Genomic DNA, 18,136 nt, shown 5'->3' with positions numbered 1-18,136 from the left:
CAGGCTTGTAGCCTCACCTTTCATTGTCTTGGGATCTAGGAAGCATGAGTTAGATGCATTCTAACTGAGGAGCCACACTGACATGTGTGCCCCATGAAGACGTTTCCCATTTGGAACGTGGTCCATAAGCTTTCCCTTCCCAGGGTGGCGGTGGGAGCAACCGCCCACTCGCTTGAGGAGGCCAAGCCTGGCTGCAGGCACGTGATGTCCCTAAGAGGGGCCATACCATCTCATGTCCAGCCCAGCTGTGGTTCCGGGTGCCTTTTGTAAGGCTCTGTAGAATTGGGGGGTAGATGGTCAAGATCCTGGAGAAGTTCTGTAGCCGGCTCCTGAAATGCTGGTAGGCAAGGTGTACGGACGGTAAGGAGGTCTCTTCCGCTGGCCTTCCTGCCTTCAGCTGATTGATGCAGGACCCCAGAGCCATCTGCAGAACCTGGGATGAGAAACAAGCTTTTACTATATACTTGTAAATTATTTTTTTAAAAAAGATACATTTTCCTTGTGGGAAAGCGGAACTATTCAAAAATGACAAAAAAGAAAATTAAAAACGATGTACACTATTAGTATCCCTCGTTTACTTTTTGGTGTCGTCCCTTCTAGACGTTTTTGGATCCATACCTCTTCTCCCTGTGGTCCCCAAATTAGGGTCACAGAGTATTCCTGATTTTTTTCCACTTTACATTATAAGCATTTCTCTATCACAAGCATGCTCGAAGACATCATTTTTAATGGCTGCGCAATAACCAGTCAAATGGCTGTACAAACATTTGTCCAACCCTTATTTTAAGACAATTACACTGTTTCTAATTTTCTGTTTTTAGAAATAAAACTGCAAAGAACATTTCTGTGAATAAAATATTTGTCCACGTCTCCGACAATGTTCTCAGGACAGAATCTCCAGTTCAGATTTTGTGAAGTTCTCCATTCATCCCGACAGATGGTTTTCCAGAAGCACCACGCCGTTCACACTGCCATTGGCAATGGAGGAACTCCTGGCTGTTTTAAAAACCGGTTTTGCCACAAGGACAAGTAAAGATCGTATCTAAAAGTTGTTCATGCCTTGTTGATTTACTAGTGAGGCTGAGCACTTTTTCCAGTGTTTTCTGGACATCTGTATAATTATTCTGTTAATAGTTAATTTATAACTTTCACTCATTTTTAAAAATTAGATTTTCTTATTGTATCCTAAGAATACTTTATTAACCCTTAATCATGTTGGTTGTAAGTATGTTTTCCTCAAATCCGTCAGTTTCCTTTTTTAGGTACTGAAGTTTGAAATCTTCAATATTTCCATTGAAATTTTGGTTATTATTATTATTACCTTGCTGTGATCAGTTAAATATTTACCTAAGTTTCTTCAAGAAAAACTAAACATTTAAAAAGAAGGTGTCACAGGAAATCGGAGGTCTTCTTCCTGTTAATAAAAGCTCCATGTTTTAGGGGCGCTGGGCAGTGGGCTAAGCGTCCAGCCCCGAGGGTTCTGAGGGTGTGAGTGGCATTTTCTCATACCACTGTCCTCTTGGACCACATTCTGTTCCACGAACACTACAGCTCCAGTAGTTGAGGAAAAGTTCCCATGTTGGCATCTTGTCCACGTTATACCAGCCTCACCCTGCCCCCTAGTCAGTACTTACGTTTAACTGTTCCCAAGTGGACACTCTCATGGTCAAGAGAAGGAAGTCCTTCAGGTAGCACTGAAGAAGTTCTTGCCGCTGGTCTACAGTGAGCTGAGCAAGAAACCTGCCCAGTGGGGTCTGCTGAAAGAGCTCCACTAACTTCTCTGCCAGTCCTGCCGGGGGTGGGTGAGGGGGGAGATGGAGAACGGCTTGGGGTGAGGATGTTGACCATGACTCCTCTTACCCGCTGAATGCAGGGACATGGACATGGTTCGAAAAAGGCTGCCTTTTTAATCATCATTTTTTATCATTTTATCATCATTTCTGGACACTTTAGATATCTTCCCAGTGGAATAACAGAAACAAAGTCAGAAGGAATGTTCCATTCCGGTCATAAAAGCCTAGCTAGCCCCAAAGAGAACACAATCTGGGATAGACCAAGTTTATTTCTACCAAGTCATAATGTGCTTTGGGAACCCCGGACCCAAGCGAACCAGGAATGAGTGGGTTGCCCTCCAGGGGCTGGGGTCATACGCTGCTCAAACCAAAAAGATCTGCCTTCTAGTGGATGGGGTGCTGGCCCCCAAGTCACATGCTATTATAGGAAAGTAAGGTCAGTTAGGATACGGTATGAGAAAGAGAAATACTCTCTCTTCAGGAGAGAGACTGCTTCAGGTTTGTTCAGAAAGAGTGGCAGAATGCTTACCTAGAAAAATAAGTTCATCTTCAAGTATTTTGACCAGTATTTTTTAAGAAATCTTTCCTTTTTTTAAAAAAATTGAAATATAGTTGATATATCATATTATGTTAGTTTCAGTGATTTGACATCTGCCTACCTTATGAAATGACTACCACAAGTCTAGTAACCATCTTTGTCCTGTATTTTTAAAAAGCAATACTATACATAAACTTTGAAAAGATTACTTCATGCATGAAAGATGACTTTCCCAAAAGCGCTGTGTGACCACTGGTTTTCCTGGAATGTCTGTGGCCAGACTACTTGGCACCTGACAACAAAGCAAGGTGCCCTGTGACTCAGGAGGACACTGATGGCTCAGTTTGGGCAAAGGTATTACTCTACTCTGGTCACTGGCAGTTGCTGAGAAGGGTCCAGCTGGGGACATTTTGAGTCCTGGTGCCCTGGTTGCCCAGGGAACTCAGAATGGGGGTGACCACCTATGACAGGGTAGCAGGGTCTCCTCCTGCCAGAACACGTCCCCTCCCACCATCGCTGGGCTCACCTTCATCTCTCGTGATGTACTGAGTGTGGATCCACAGCTCCTCCAGATAGTCCTTGATTCTCCAGCTAAATGGGACACTGTTGGAAGTGTCCTCCGAGAGGTTAATGTAGTTCTGCACCATGATGTAGGACATCTCCCCTTTAGACCTGCAATAGGCCAAACAAGGACCAAGAATGTGGTTAGTGAGACGGCACTCAAGACACAAGACGAGATCCACTCCTGATGCCAATTCCTCTCCATCCTTAAGAACTGGGAGGCTTAGTGGGCTACAAAGACAGTCCCCTGGTCTACTGAACAGCTCAGCTTTATGTTATAAAGGAACTCAAGGATGATCTTATGTCATCTCTTGGTTTTACAGACAAAACAAAAACAAACCACGGCTGGAAGGGGTCAAGTAGGTTGCTTGAAGTCTTGGGCAGAACCAGTCTGGTGATGTCTGAACCCACCCTTACCCTATACCTATGCAAAGAGAATCGAAGCCCCCTGAAATCCAAACAGGAAGGTTTTGGCAGGCCAGCTGAGCTTGAGTTACACAAGATCGGGTCTAGGGATAGGCTTTGTGGTTCCCACCATTGGCAGGAGGAGCAGGAAAATCAACACAAACGCTCTCCTACGTGCAGCTTCGCCAGTGTAGACGAGGTGGAAGCTGGCCATTTTAACTGCAAAGGGTGCTCTGAGAACAGGGAAATGAGGAAAGCCGAGAATGAAACACCTATTTCTCAGAACTCGCGTCAACTCTTTTGTTACTGTAATGCCATGACCCTTCAGGCTACAAAAAAAACCAACTTAAATGTGATTCTAAAACCCATAACTGTATTTCATCAAACACCTGGGAAAGCCTATTAAGTTTGTTGCTATGTTATGGGTTTTTTCCCTTCCCACGAACAGAAAGTCTTCTATTCACCTTGCATCATTTGCCACAAGAGGAATGTTCAGAAGCTTAACGTCACTGAAAATAAACATCCAAAGATCTCTTGCCCAGGACGGAGAATGTGGGTTGGCCAGCAGCTCAAGGTTGCCATCTCTGTCCAAGAAAGATATCATGCTCGCCAGGAGGGGAGTCACAGCACCCTGGACCCGCTTCCAGATGGTCTGCCTATGTGTGGGAGAGAAGCAGGCCCGCTCAGGTTTGAGGGACCACAGATCACACTGTGATGCCTGCATCCTTTTCACATTTTGTGCCTTCTTGGCAGTAACAAAACATCTGCTCTACTATTCCTACACTATAGCTGTGTTTTTCATGTTTTTTACATCATTTTTAAGTACTAGAAGAGAGACTTACAAATCGAAATAAGATTAGAGGCAGAACTGGAAAGGTCCTTAATTCTACCTCTAATAAACTGGAATTAGTTCGTTGAAAAGGCCAAGTAGTATTTGTTTTATTTTGTTATATAGCTGTTTTCCAGAACAAGTCATCCAGACTCTATAAATAAAGAAAAGAATGACCAAATTCATTTGAAAAAAATATTATTTTAAGAAAAAAAAATCAGTTGGGAATAGAATATAATAAAGAGACCAAAGTAAATTCGTTCTAGGTACGTTAAACAAGAAAGCATATCTATATCTAGAACTTAGTTTTCACTGTTGATGGTTTTGTACATTAGATCTGAATATTTATATATATGTATATACACATATATATAAACTTGACTGCTTATATTAACTCATTACACTTACAATTATATTTAATAATAAAATATATTTTATATATTTTATTTAATAAAAATAAAATATATTTTATTTAATAAAAATAAACTTAAGTCATTTAAAAATTCTTATGGTAAGGCCAAAGAAATCTACTACTAGGTAATTAATACTGGGGAGAAAAATGCATGTTCCATTTTGAAAAGAAAAAGAAATACTTTTTAAGACTATTGAACCAGAAATGTGCAGAAAACTGTGAGAGTGAAAGGTAAAAGCTGGCTGCAGGGAGAAATGCGGGAAGCTGTACCTGGTCACGTGTGCAGACTTTGGGTGCTGGAAAAACCCTAGTACAGTCATCCCTCCATACCCATAAGGGGTTGGTTCCAGGACCCTGACAGATACAAAATCTGAGGATGCTCAAGTCCCTTATATAAAATGGTGTAGCAGTTGCATATAACCTATGCACATCCTCCTTTACACTTTAAATCATCCTTAGATTACTTATAACACCTAATACAAAGTCAACACTATGTAAACCGTTGTAAATACAAGGTAAATGCTATGCAGATAGTTGCCAGCATGTGGCAAATTCAAGTTTCGCTTTTTGGAACTTTCTGGATTTTTTTTTTCCGAACATTTTCGACCTGCAGTTGGTTGACTCTGTGGATTTGGAACCTGAGGATATGGAGGGCTGACTGTGTAAAGACTATCCCAATTTGGATTATTTAATGCCAACAGGGCAAATGACTGAAATCCAAAACACATGGACGGGGAGCAGTTAGCCTCCAAAGCCTTGTGAGAACGGGCCAGCAGGCCCCAGAGCTCCACCTGGACTCTGATGCTGGTCAAATCCCATGGTGGCCCCTGAGTGCAAGGAGGCCAGTCCTGACGCACAGCAAACAGCACAGCAGTGACAAGTGGGGCCGCCCTTGCCACTTTGAACACCCTCTGAACACCAGCAAATGTGGGAAGTTCAGTAAGTGAAGGGGTGGTGTCAAGGGTACGCTGAAAATACAGATTTTAAGAAGCATTTATGTAAAATCAAGCATTTAGTAAAATCCATACAGAGGAACCAAGGGAAATGAAAATAATTCTAGGTCCAAATCTAATCTTATAAAGTTCCTTCAGAAGGTACAATTAGGAAAGAAATTAAGGGTAACTACAGAAAAACACAGAAGCAGAAAAACCCTACAGTCACAAACGCAACATCAATAAGCTCACGTGGTCCATTTAACCCTGGATGTTCCCACGTGTCCCCCCTGCCAATGGCATGAAGGCGACACACCCCTGCCGAATCCAAGCCTCCGGATGAGTTAAACTTTCTCTCAGAGATGAAGAAACTGAGGGCCAGAGTGGTGAAGTCACAGGTCTAAGACGACCCTGCCGACAGGGGTGGGTGGAATCTTCCATTTGGGATCCAGAGCAAGTGCCCCCTGCCTCAGCCACAGAGGTTGTCATGGGCTAGTCTTGAAAACAACGTCAAGTTTTGCAGAAAAAGGAGCAGGGACAACAAATGAATACTCTGGGTCTTATTTTTGTAGTTATCAAATAACTTCACGCAGGAGGCCTGGGAAAACAACTTCGCTTCCCTCCCTTAATTTACTAACCTAAAAAGGCACCCATTTCTATGGTAATGGACATGCTGGTACAAGTTTACATCCAACAAGAACAGATGTTCTGGGTTGTTTTGTTTTGTTCTGTGTTATGAAAAGATTGAAACTCACACAAAAGTAGAGAAAAGAGTCTGGCAAACCCCATGTAACTGCCACCCAGACCATCTTGTGCTCTGGGGAAAAAATATTGACAGCCCTGAATTTCTCAGAGGTTTGGAAAGAAGCGTCTCCTTGGCTGGGAGAGCCACGCGTCCACCCCACAGCCAGCCCTGGTTTCCTTACACGGCAGTACCTGAACGTGCCGGCTTCCTGCAGAGCGTCCTGATTGGAGGCTTCCCTCACCACCCAGTCCTTCACATTGTAGATGTAGTTCTCTTCTTGCTTCTTTAAAAGGACATAGAGGCGCATCTTGGCGACCCGTAAGAAAGCAGCTATGGAAAAGCAGAGCAGATGTGCATTCAGCACATCCCCGGGCACCGAGTGGTAGGCTCTGCATCCCTGACCCGCCCCAGCAGGAGGGTAAGCCCGTTTCCTTTGGGCAGGCCAAGTCGACAGAAATTTCAGAGGTGCGCTTAGATTCCCAGGGGGCCAGCTGCTTCTGGGAGCCACAGAAAGCTGCAGTGGGGCAATGATTCATGGTCCAAAGGAGGAGCCCAGGCTGGGGTGCGGGCAAGAGGGGCCCCACACCTGTGTACTCACCATCTTCGTCTAGGAGGCTGAGGAGAATGGACACCCTCCGCATGCTGCGCTGACAACCCTCGTTCTGGTCTCTGAGCATGCCCACGGCGCCCTGGATACAGCTTCTCAGCAGCCTGGTGGTGTCCAGGATCTGCGTCTGTCGACAGAGACAATCAAGCCTTCCGTTTCTGTCACTTACAAGTCAGGAGAAGCCAGGCGACACATCATGGGAGACAAGGTCTAAGTGCTGTGTGCAGGGGGCACAGCGTTCCTCCTGCCCAAGCTCCCGCCACATGCCCTTGCCAAGTTCCCCTTAGAACCACTGTGAGGGAATTCCCTGGCGGCCCAGTGGTTAAGGCTCGGGCACTTTCACTGCTGTAGGCCTGGGTTCAGTCCCTGGTCAGGGAACTAAGATCCTATAACCCACGTGGTGCAGCCAAAAAAAAAAAAAAAAAAAAAGGAAACCACTGCAAGATGATCCCGTGTGCCTGGGGACCCCGTCAGTGGTCAAGAATCAGAGCAAAACTGACCAGGGGACACCAGGAAAAGCCAAGGTCAGATCTGGTACTGGTAATTCACCTGTACTTGCAGTGGCAGGGGGAGGAGTGCCGGGCTAAGCCCTGGACAGCTGAGTCCACTCGTCAGACCCCTGGGGACACGTCTAAGGAAGGGCAGCCCAACAGCACGGAGGCTCAGAGGACTAGCAGGAGCAAGAACTCACATCACTGCCTGGTCCAGAGGTCGGGCGGTCCATTGCCTCAGAACCTTCTGTCTCCATGTCCACCTCTGCCACTTCCCCTGATGCAGCCGCCTCAGTTTCCATCACCTCCTCACCATCGTCTTGGGCCCTGTGTTCCACCTCCACTGCAAAGAAGCAAAACAATGGAGTTACTGTTCAGAGGTGGAAGGGGAGTGCTGGCAACAGCCTCTACATGGTGTGCTGGGGCTCTAACCACCGGGAGTTCCCTGGCACCAGCTCAGGGGAGGGTCCCCAAAGGAGAGGCCGTCAGTCATGCAGATCAGTCTCTGTCCGCCCACTGGATGTGGTCCACCAGTGCAACCCGAACCCCCGTCCTGGGCTCGGATGGCTGATCCGGGAGCCAGGGCAGACAGAACCTGACATGTTCCACAGGCACCTGCAAAGACCTACCTTTCCTGTGGAAATACTGTCTTCGCCTGGCCTTGGAAAGCAGTAGACAGTGCCCTCGATTCATCATCACTCAGTTGAGCAAACATGTCCCGAGCTCTTGCCGAGGGGCAGGTGTTGGACCCAAGGGAATGGTAGCCTAAGGTCCCATCCTCGCAGCGCCGCACACACCTCCCTGCAGCCACTCCCACCATCCTGTCTCCCCGAGGACCTTTCCTCCACACTCACACTCAGGCTGATCTTCTGGTTTAAACAGCTGGCTGATGGCCACATCTTGCAATTTAGTCACATCCGAAACCATGACTGTGGATCTCCGGAGGTCGTCGATGTGTACAGACTGCCACAGCCCTGGGAAAACAAGCCCCAGAAGCTTCCCTGTCTCCTCTGGTTTCTTCCTGTCAGTCATAAGCAGGGATACACTACCAACCCGATGTTTCAACACACTGCTGAATGAACGATTTGTATCCTGAAGTCTAATTTCTTCAATATACACAGGAACCATACAGATGTCATGCTATAGCTGTTAGCAACTTTAGCATAAAAATCAGTTTTAAGAACTGAAATGACTACCTTGTAAAAAAGTATTTGAAGAAGGCTTGTGATTCTTTTATAAATTTGTTATTAAACTTGCTGTATCATAATTAGTAGAGAGGTGTGAGACAATGGCAAGCTTTGCCCCCATTAATTATGAAATTATTAAAGTAAACTGTTATTTGCCTATTTCTAGAATACTAATTTTCTCATACAGGGGATTCCTTGGAGATACTTTGGGATCGGGTCCAGACCATCACGAAAAAACAAATATTACAATAAATCGAATCACACAATTTTTTTGGTTTCCCAGTGCCTATAAAAGTTATGTTTACATTATACTGTATTTTATTAAGTGTGCAATAGCATTATGTCTCAAAAAACAATGTACATGCCTTAATTAAAAAATACTATATTGCACACACAAAAACATAAAACAACCAAAAAAATACTGCACTGCTAAAAAATGCTAACCCTCATTGAGCCCTCAGCTAGTCGCAGCAGTAACATCAAAGGTCACTGATCCCACATCACCATAGAACATATGATAATGAAAATGTTTGAAATATTGCGAGAATTACCAAAATATGACACAGAGACATGAAGCGAGCAAATACTTTCAGAAAAATGGCACTGAAAGACTTGGCACAAACCTTCAATTTGTAAAAAACGCAGTATCCGTGAAGTGTAATAAAGCAAAGTGCAATTAAACGAGGTGTGCCTGTGTAATAAATATTTGGTGGCTCATTCCTCAGGAAAAAGAGAGAGAGAGATTTAAGATAGCGTTTCTCCACCCCAGAAGCAGGCATAAAGTATCCATGCATTCATAACACTGTTAGCTGGAACTATCTCTCTGCATTATCCATATAGTAAAAGGTGAGGAACCAGAGATTAATCAAGTGTTTATGGACAAGTGATGAAAGAAGTGCTATATGTTGGAACAGCCAGTCCAAAGATGAGTGTTTTTTGCATTAATCAGCAGTAAGAAATCTAAATTGCATCTGAAAAAAATATTGTTGAGATTAATATTAATGTTCCAATGTCAGACTTTGTACATCATAGGACCAAATTGGAAATAACTTAAACATCATTAAACAAACATATTCACTAATATTTTGGTCCTACCTCCATGGAATCCTACATAGGACGTTCCACTTCCCATCCGGGACAGTTTTGTGATGAAATAGACTAAGACATAGTCCTTATTTCCTTGTATCTTGTTGATTTCATTTATAGCAGAATACCTATTTTAAAAACAAACAAGCAAAGACAAAATAAATCAAAACAAAAACCAAGAAAATAAACAAAACGGATGTTGTAAAATGGCTGAAGGGTGTCCTCGGAGCAGTCAAGTTCCATCTCACATTTTTTTAGCTTTAAATAGATTTCATACCCTCAAGCTTGTTATCCTCTCTTACGAGAGAATGGGAGCAAGACCTCTCTAAGTAGGCTCATCTCTTTCCCCCATTCTTGCATCCCTCTGCTTTGAAATGGCATTTTTTTTTTATTGGTCAGGAACCCTATCTTTCAATCCTTGATGGGCTTGCTCTGATGTTACTAAGGTAAGGCTGGCGGACCTTTCCATTTCAAGAAACAGAGTTCTGTGAACAGACAACCAATGGCCAAAGACAACCAAGATATGAAATATGGTTTCCAATGCTTTAGAAGGTCCAGAGATTACTTTTACTTTAACATCAAGTAATAAGGGAACGTAGTTAATTCTAAAAGTATCAAATTTCCCCTACAAACAATATAAAGCTGCCCAACAAATACAACTGAAAGCATTTAAATACCATTATGGCCCTTAAACTTGCAATAAATTCATATCATGTAATTTAAAATGAATAATGACCAAATTATGTCTGCTAACATATGTTCCAAGGATACTCTTTTATATCCTGCTAATATTCTGTTATTTACACTTCTTGCATTGGGCTATTTTTGTGTTGTTATGAGCCTTTTCTCTCTTTGTTTCTCTAGTCCACATTTAGAGGAATAAAAAGGGAGAATAATTTTTATTCTTATTTTTATGTTTATTCTGATACTATACAGTTTTCAGGGAAGAAATTCTTTAGGAGCTCCTGAATAAATCTGGAGTTTCCTACGTAGTTTCTGAGAAAAATAACAAAAACATACTTTGCTGAAGCGATGAGCTGAGCACTGTGAATTCCATCTTCAAAATTTGTTTGAATAATGAGGATTTTATAACTGGCTTTGTGAGCTAAGCAGTTTCTGAAAGAAAAAGGAAATTATCCAAGTGAGTTTTCTGTCCTAAAAATTGATGATAATATTCTCCAAAGTGATGGGAAATAGAAGGGGTATATAGAAAAACTATTCAGGTGGGATTTTCCTCTGTAAGTAAGGTGAGTAGACAATCCAGTGGAGAAAGAAAAAAGCCCCAATAAATGCCTCCCAATGAGGCATAAGGATGCTGGATTCAGAGAGGGCTGTTTTCGCAGAGGATAACAGAGATGAGAAGGACACCTGGAGAATTTAACGACATTCTTTTCAGAGTCACATGTCCTCAAGGTTCACTAACCAAAACTGGTGAGAACACCAGTGGTTACCATAGCCATACATATGAAATACAAAGTGATGGATCCTGAGGAGGGAGAGGAACGGGAGGGGAAGGCAGGGACCCTCACCGAACTTCCCTGAGGAAGGAGTACTCGGTGTCAAACTGCTGCAGTGACAGGATGGTGAGTTTCACAGCCCTGTCCTTTACTTCTGATTCTAAAAGTTCACAGTCATGACTGGTTAGCAGTCTGGAGAACGTTGTGATCTGCAAAGGCAGGAAATGCAAATAATTTGCTGGAATGCAAGAAAGCGTCGCACATCCGCTAGGTTTAGATCCCAGAAACATGAGGATGTTCAGCAAATATCTTCTATGGGCTCCTCATTGTGCAGTTGGTACACAGAGAGAAAAGAATACAAACCCAGTGGAGTTTTCCAAAACGAGGCAGTGCTGAGGTAAACAGAACCTACAGGATCAAACGTATTGGAGAGAAGAGTCACCCTGTCCCTAAGATGCCTTCAAGTCTTCTTCCTAGACTCCAGTGTCTTTTCCTACTTTGGATCCTACTGACAGTTCTGATGATACCTTAGGGCTCAGAACAAATGCCATTTCTCCTTTGCAATCTTACTTCATACTTTCAGATGGAGTTGGCCATTCATGTCCCTTTCTTCCCACAGCTGTTAGCAATTCTCCCCTGCCACTGGATCACACCGCACAGTGCAACAAATACACTCCTTAAGGGCATGCTGATATCCTAGGTCCTGAATTATTATCTCCAGGCTGGCCTTACCACTGAGCTTCCTATTCCTATATCCAACTGCATGATAGTCTACCTAGATGTTACAGGAACATCAAAGCCCATCCCAAATGGAATTCACCACTGCCTCTGCCAAACTTGTTGCTCATACCTAGATTGTGACTAACCAAACTTTTGGTCATCCAAGGAAGAATCCAGGGAGTAATGTCTAGCCTCCTCCATCTCCCAGAGCCGCTATATGGAATCAATCATTACCTCTGCCAATCTCCATCCTTACTATGTCTCAATTCCACCCATCCATCCTCTACTTTGACTGAACTGGTACTGCAGCCTCCCTACTGGTCTATCTTTTCTGTGAGTCTTTTATCGGACTTTTTCCTCCCTCTCTCAGGCAGTGGGACACATCTCCACACACATTTCTCCATCACTCCCCTCTATACAAGAAAGAAAAAGCTCCTTGGTGCCACTGACAAGACCCTCCATGAAGTCTCTCCGGCTATATCTCATCCCCATCTCTCAGCACTCGCAGCCTTGAACTTTAAGCTTCATCAGCGTTTGACTCCTGGTTTCCTGCACAGACTGTGTTGTTTTAAACCTTGACATCCTTGCTCAAATAAGGTCCTCTGCCTATAATACCTTCCCAGCCATACTTTACAATTAGCTTGATGGTCATCTCTTAAAGATGGGTTCATGTGACCTCATACCCTGATCTGTGTTGCTCCTCTTTGCCTCTGTGGATAGCACTATCATAGGATATCAACAGTACCCGTTCATGAGTGTCTTTCCACCTTACACTGTACGTAGACCAAGGACAAGCCCTGTGTTAATTCATCTTTATATCCCCAGAGTACTCGAATGTGGTACCTCATTTGTTGAAGTGAACGCTGTGCACAGCACTGCACAAAAATGGGCACTCAAAACTTGGTTAAACTAACATGTATAAATATACAGGTCTCCTTGCACTTGCCATGGAGAGGAACCAAAAGTCTCAACACATTCATTTACGGTTCCTATACACTGACTTGCAAAGAATCTTGAATTCTTGATGCTAGCGAGTCAAGGACCCTGAGGTAAAAGAGAAAAAGGGTAAAATATAGAAAGATAATCACCTCTGTGAAGACGGCACGGCGCTCCGAATCCATCGTGCAAAGGTGAGCCTGGAAGAAGTCTGCAAAGGAGTTATGCTGCTGCTCGTAATAGTATACTTGCGACAGGGACAGTGCGGTGAACAGGCCTAGTGAGGAAGCGTTCAGCCGAACCACAGCATCAGGTGTGGCACAATCCAGCAGCACCAATTTGGCCTGCTCAGATACCTTCTGGTAAAGCTCATCAGTCAAGACCTTGTGCCCTAGCCGCTCTATGACCTGGAGCACCACAGAGGCACACGTGTCTGAGTGGTAGCCCATGAAGACATCAGAAGGGCTGTATTTGGGTCTGGCTAGAAACTGCTCTGCTTTCACATCTATGAACTTCTCCACCCAGACCTTGAGCTCTTCCACGATATTCTTCTGCCATTTCTCCAAAACAGTGTTGATGTCCAGATAGTGCTTCTCCAGCCGGTTAATGAGGGGGATGGGAAAATGTTTGTAGACGACATCTTTCTCCTCAATGACTATCAAGCGGAAGTCTGGGTGAACCCGACATTTGACCCGATGGGTCCCCAGACCGAGGTCCACATACTTCTGGCCGCCGAGGTAGACGTAGTACTGATTGAGCGCATCATAGAGGCTCTCATAGAGGTTCTGTAGATTGAGCAGCACCACCATCTTGCCGGTTTCCATGCATATCTTCACTCGGTTGATATTTCTGCAGATCTGGGTGTACTCTTGGTCCTTGGGAAAACTGGATCCAAAAATAATCTCTGGCTGGTCTGCACTGAAGAACGCCTGCTGCAGGATCTGCAGGGCCACATAGTTTCTGGTCAGCACAAGCAGGTAGCGGGATTCGGAGTCGTCCAGCTCTCTGCCAGACGCCTTCTGAAGATCACCGTATATGTTCTGCTGGATCAAATGCATGGTGCTGACTTCTTCTGTGCACTTTGCCTCGGGTAAATTGGATGAAAAAATATCCAGGGCATGGATGTCGTCTTTGCCACTGAAGTTCCGAAGGACAGCTTGTGCAATGTCTTGAGGGGAAGGCTCTTTATTAGAGGCTTTTGCCGCGGCAAACACCATTTTGATGAGGCTGTAGTAGTCACGAAGCCCAAAGAACTCCTTGTCCTGCCTCTTACATACCGTTTCATAGGCTTTGGCAAAGGATGCAAAGTATCCTCGGATTCTTTCTTGGACGAGGGGCTCTGAAGAGCAAATTCCCCTGGCGCTCTCAATGAGCTCTCTCTTGTTGGGGCTGCCACGTGACACAAAAATACCCCTGTTCATCTTGGCGGGGTCCAGGGCCCAGTTGGAAATGCCTATGAAGCCAACTTTTTTGTGGGGGGCGGGATCGTCTTCAATGCATCCATCTTCCAGCAGTGGGTGCAGAGCCTTCAGGGGCATTTTGGGCGAGTCTTCTGCCAGTCCAACCTCATCTAACACCACCACGGAGACGTACTGCTCCAGGTCCTTCCCCTGTTGGAAGCGGGCACACTGCTTGAAGGTGCCTATAATGCCCTGTGGGGTGGAATGAGGGCTACACTGGAATGACACCAGATGGACCTGCTTCAGGCTCCGGAATAGGTCCGAGTGCGCAGCCTGGCCTTGCATGGCATCTGCCACGATGGTCTTGGCGAGAGATTTGGAGCTGCCAGGCTTGCCCACCAGGAAGAGAGGAATCTTGAGCTCGATGCAGATAACCATCATGAAGACATTCTCCTTCAAAGCCAAGTTCTTAGCGATGGTTTTCCTCAGAGATACGTCATTCAGAAAAAGATCCTGGGTTAGTGTTATCTCATGCAGGATAATCCTGCTATCATTATATGGTTCTGGAAAGAACTTGCAAATGGCTTTCCGATAAGATTCCTTCTTCTCTAAAGAGGCGTGGTAACATACCCCGATGGCCAGCACCAAGGACCAGAGAATGGGATCTCTCTCAAAGTCATTTTGGATGACACCAGACTCGCAGGGAAGGGAATCCAGCTTAGACAAGAGCATCTCACTGTGGTCGTAAAACCATTTGAAAACTTTCACACAGCGTTCCACATCCCTGAGGCTGACAAAACTGCACTCATTTTGTCTTTTCCTCATGAAACCCTGAGAGGCAGAAAGCACTTCGGTGATCACACGAGTCTCGCTCTGCACCATCACGATGGAGTTCACCAGTCTCTGGACAATCTGCTGGATGTAGAGCTTTTCTGCAGAGTCATTCAGTTGTCCGAAGTCCCACACCAGGGGGATCAGGCTCGGCGGCAGAGCGTGAACGCGGTACACCAGCTGCCTCAGGGGGATGGAGCCAAGCCTCTCCGCCGTCTCTTCTGCACTAACCCTGTATCCCAATCCAGCTGACTCCAGACGGCAGATCATCTCTTGGGTGTGCTTCCGGTAAGGGTTGCAGGCTGCTATGATATGCAAGCCAGAATCCTTAACCAGGGGCTTGCCACCCACTGTGCGGTCACACAGGACCTCTTTGATGCAGCTTATGGCCTCCGTGGTGTTGGCTTCATCAAAGAACAAGATGGTGTCTAACTGAAATTGGTCCTTATTGAAGCAGGCGAGCGCTTCGGCCTCCCTGACCTTGGAATAGATCATGTTGGCAGCTGTTCCTCCGTGAACCTTGACCAACTTCATGGTGTCAGTGTCAGCACCCCCACGCCGCAGGTCACTGAGGAATTTAATGAGTCTTGTTTTCCCACAGCCGGTTTCTCCCATGATGATGACAGGGATGCCACACCGGAAACGCATCTCAATGGCAAGGATCTTAAGCATATTGTCCGTTGTAAGCTCGTATGTTTCATCAGGGTCGATGGGCCACTGGATCCCCAGTGCCAGGCACAGCTTTTCAAGTTTCTCCTGTCTGGGCAGCTGGTCAAAGTCCACATTGAAGGGCACCCTCTGAAGCAACAGGCCCTCATACAGTTGCACTGTCATAACATCCTTCTTGATTACTTCCCCACTCAAGCGGTCAATGGCGTCAACACCGCCGTTCTGATTGGGCTGGAAATGGAAGCCTATGAACGTCATGGATGTGTGGTCACTGTTGAAGAACACGTACGGGTGGGGCTCTGACTCCCACCTCTTCCGGAGAGAGAAAGGGGCAAGATCTTTTTCCTTGACCCCGTCCATGGTGACCGTGTACTTCCCTGGGCTTTGGTCGGATGTGTGAAGTGTAGGTGTGGCGAAATCTCGTGCCATGAAGATCATGAAGGTGACCACAAAGTTCTTGAAGCCCACCAGAGTGTCTCCAACAAAGTTGGGATCGCAGAAGAGAGAAGTCTCACAATCTCGGAGCTGGTAGTTCAAGAACTGAGCAAAGTTCCAAAGCTCTGACCAGGATGGGTTTATCACCCCACAGTAAATCAGGAGATGTTGGATGCATTCACCGGGGTTGCCCTCAACAGAGCCTTTTCGGTACTGAAATGTGTCTAGGTTTTCTTTCTGATGGAACCGCCTTAGATATTGGTAAGGTCTCTGGAGTGTTTCACTGCAGAACGCTCTCTGATCCATTCCTGGCTCTTCATAGCTCCACTGAGGATCCAGCTCCATGTTGATCACTTCTTTGGGAGGCCTGCACGTGACTTTGGGGAAGATGTCTAGAAAATTGAACTGGGGGACAAGTGTACTCTGGAAAGGAGAGACACAAATGAAATGAGTTATGGCTGACTTTCCTAAAAAATGTTTTTGTGTTTTAATCCTCCACATGGTCTAGACTGCATGGACCTTTATGAAAAATCACTTTCCATGAAGGGACTTCTGTAGATTCCTCTTTGCATGGGGTGTTACCTTTTGCACATTCAGGCATCGTATGAGCTGTACTGTCGATCACAAAGCCCTTTTCTACCCAACCTCTTGGAACTAAATCTCTCCATCAAGTACATACGTGTGTGTGTGTGTGTGTGTGTGTGTGTGTGTGTGTGTGTGTGTCCACATAAAACTCCCTTTTGTTAAGAAACTAATATGATGAAAGTCTCCTTTCCCTGTCAGCTACCATTAAGAAAGATGGTGCTCCTCCTAGCAAATGAGTTTTCTGCATTCCGAGCACCACTGGCATTTAACCCAGACATATAGCATCCATCCCGATGAGAACAAAACAAATCTAAGATACTGCTAATTAATAAAAGAATCTTTTTATTCCAGGTGTTATTTTAAAATAAGTTTAAAGATTTGTCTTTACTAACATTGCACTCAGCTACTTTGCTAAGGCAAAAGTGGGGAATCACAAAAACGTATCAAAGCCCCCACCCCAACAGTAACATGAAAGTGCCCTGATACACACCAGCTTCAAAGGCCTCCGTGGCAGCGAATTCCCTTCCAGGATTTCAACGATATATAAGTGGCATGGGTTCCGAAGCCACATCTTCCCATTTACATCCATTAAGTACTGGAGAATGAGGAGTTTGAAAAGAAACACCCAAATTCCAGTCTGCACCTAAAGACAGAATGACGTGGGTCTGTAAATACTTACACAAAAGACACCAACCCTCCCAACCCTAAGGACCCTCTTATCCAGCTCTTTGATATGATGATAGTGAGTATCAATACATGTACAAAGAAGCAAGTCTTTATACTGGGGAGGGGGTAGGGCAGGATGTGGGAGCTGTGTCTTTCCCAGTGCGGCCACTCAGCTAGAACCTGAGGGCGCTTACTGAAGAGGTCACGTCAAAGTGGAATACAATGGGCCTCCTCCGATACTGGGCGTCCAGGAAAGGCAGGAGGGAGCCCAGGACTTCATTCTCATCCACCCGAGGGTTGATCAATCGAATAATTTTTAGAGGCACTTTTTCTCCATTAAACTTCATTTTCAGTTGGTCGTGCAACCTCTTCACAAAGAGAGACCTTCCTGTGACGTGAACATACAAAAATTAGGTGCCAGGGCTGCGGATCAAGAGTGAGAATGTCCAGAAAGAGTCACTACAAATCGTTTCTCTTTGTACAAAATTCAAAACTGATGCACCTAACATCGGGTTAAAGGACGCACGTTCGAACCCTCAGATTTCCTTGCTGTTACCCACCCACCATCCTTGCTGCTTCCCGGGACTAAGGATGGCAGTCTGAGCGTAAGGACAGAAACAGCAGAGGTCGCTCCCGGGGGCGGGGAGCAAGTTTCACTGGAAAGAAGGTAGTACCGTTAAAGGGATACAGTCAACAGAATGGAAATCATGATGCTGACTGAAGGCAGAGGCATCCGTTTCTTCTCAAGACGGAGTAATTATACCTCAGCCTGCTCAGGACCCACATCAACCCCAAAGTAGCCAATGGACTTAAAAGAAAAAAAAAAAAAAGAGGAAACTGCAGAGATGCTA

General features: G+C 45.1%; 1 protein-coding gene across 1 annotated transcript in view; it reads right to left on the bottom strand.

Annotated features, from left to right (window-relative positions):
- Window positions 1-18,136, bottom strand: part of RNF213 (ring finger protein 213) — a 114,241-nt gene that overhangs the window by 31,122 nt on the left and 64,983 nt on the right. The window contains exons 28-41 of the mRNA XM_082441536.1: window positions 17,480-17,673; window positions 17,110-17,262; window positions 12,852-16,457; window positions 11,116-11,252; window positions 10,607-10,702; window positions 9,596-9,714; window positions 8,168-8,287; window positions 7,514-7,656; window positions 6,814-6,949; window positions 6,407-6,545; window positions 3,762-3,953; window positions 2,858-3,003; window positions 1,635-1,789; window positions 227-433 (exon numbers count right to left, since the gene is read on the bottom strand). Coding sequence (XP_082297662.1) covers window positions 227-433; window positions 1,635-1,789; window positions 2,858-3,003; window positions 3,762-3,953; window positions 6,407-6,545; window positions 6,814-6,949; window positions 7,514-7,656; window positions 8,168-8,287; window positions 9,596-9,714; window positions 10,607-10,702; window positions 11,116-11,252; window positions 12,852-16,457; window positions 17,110-17,262; window positions 17,480-17,673 — 5,543 coding nt within the window. The remainder of the gene's footprint in view (window positions 1-226; window positions 434-1,634; window positions 1,790-2,857; window positions 3,004-3,761; window positions 3,954-6,406; window positions 6,546-6,813; window positions 6,950-7,513; window positions 7,657-8,167; window positions 8,288-9,595; window positions 9,715-10,606; window positions 10,703-11,115; window positions 11,253-12,851; window positions 16,458-17,109; window positions 17,263-17,479; window positions 17,674-18,136) is intronic.

The sequence above is a fragment of the Balaenoptera physalus genome, assembly GCF_965194825.1.
Source record: "Balaenoptera physalus genome assembly, chromosome: 20".
In the NCBI taxonomy this organism is placed as follows: domain Eukaryota; kingdom Metazoa; phylum Chordata; class Mammalia; order Artiodactyla; family Balaenopteridae; genus Balaenoptera; species Balaenoptera physalus.
Note: the sequence above shows the minus strand (reverse complement) of the source record. Positions and strands in the feature narration are given on the sequence as shown.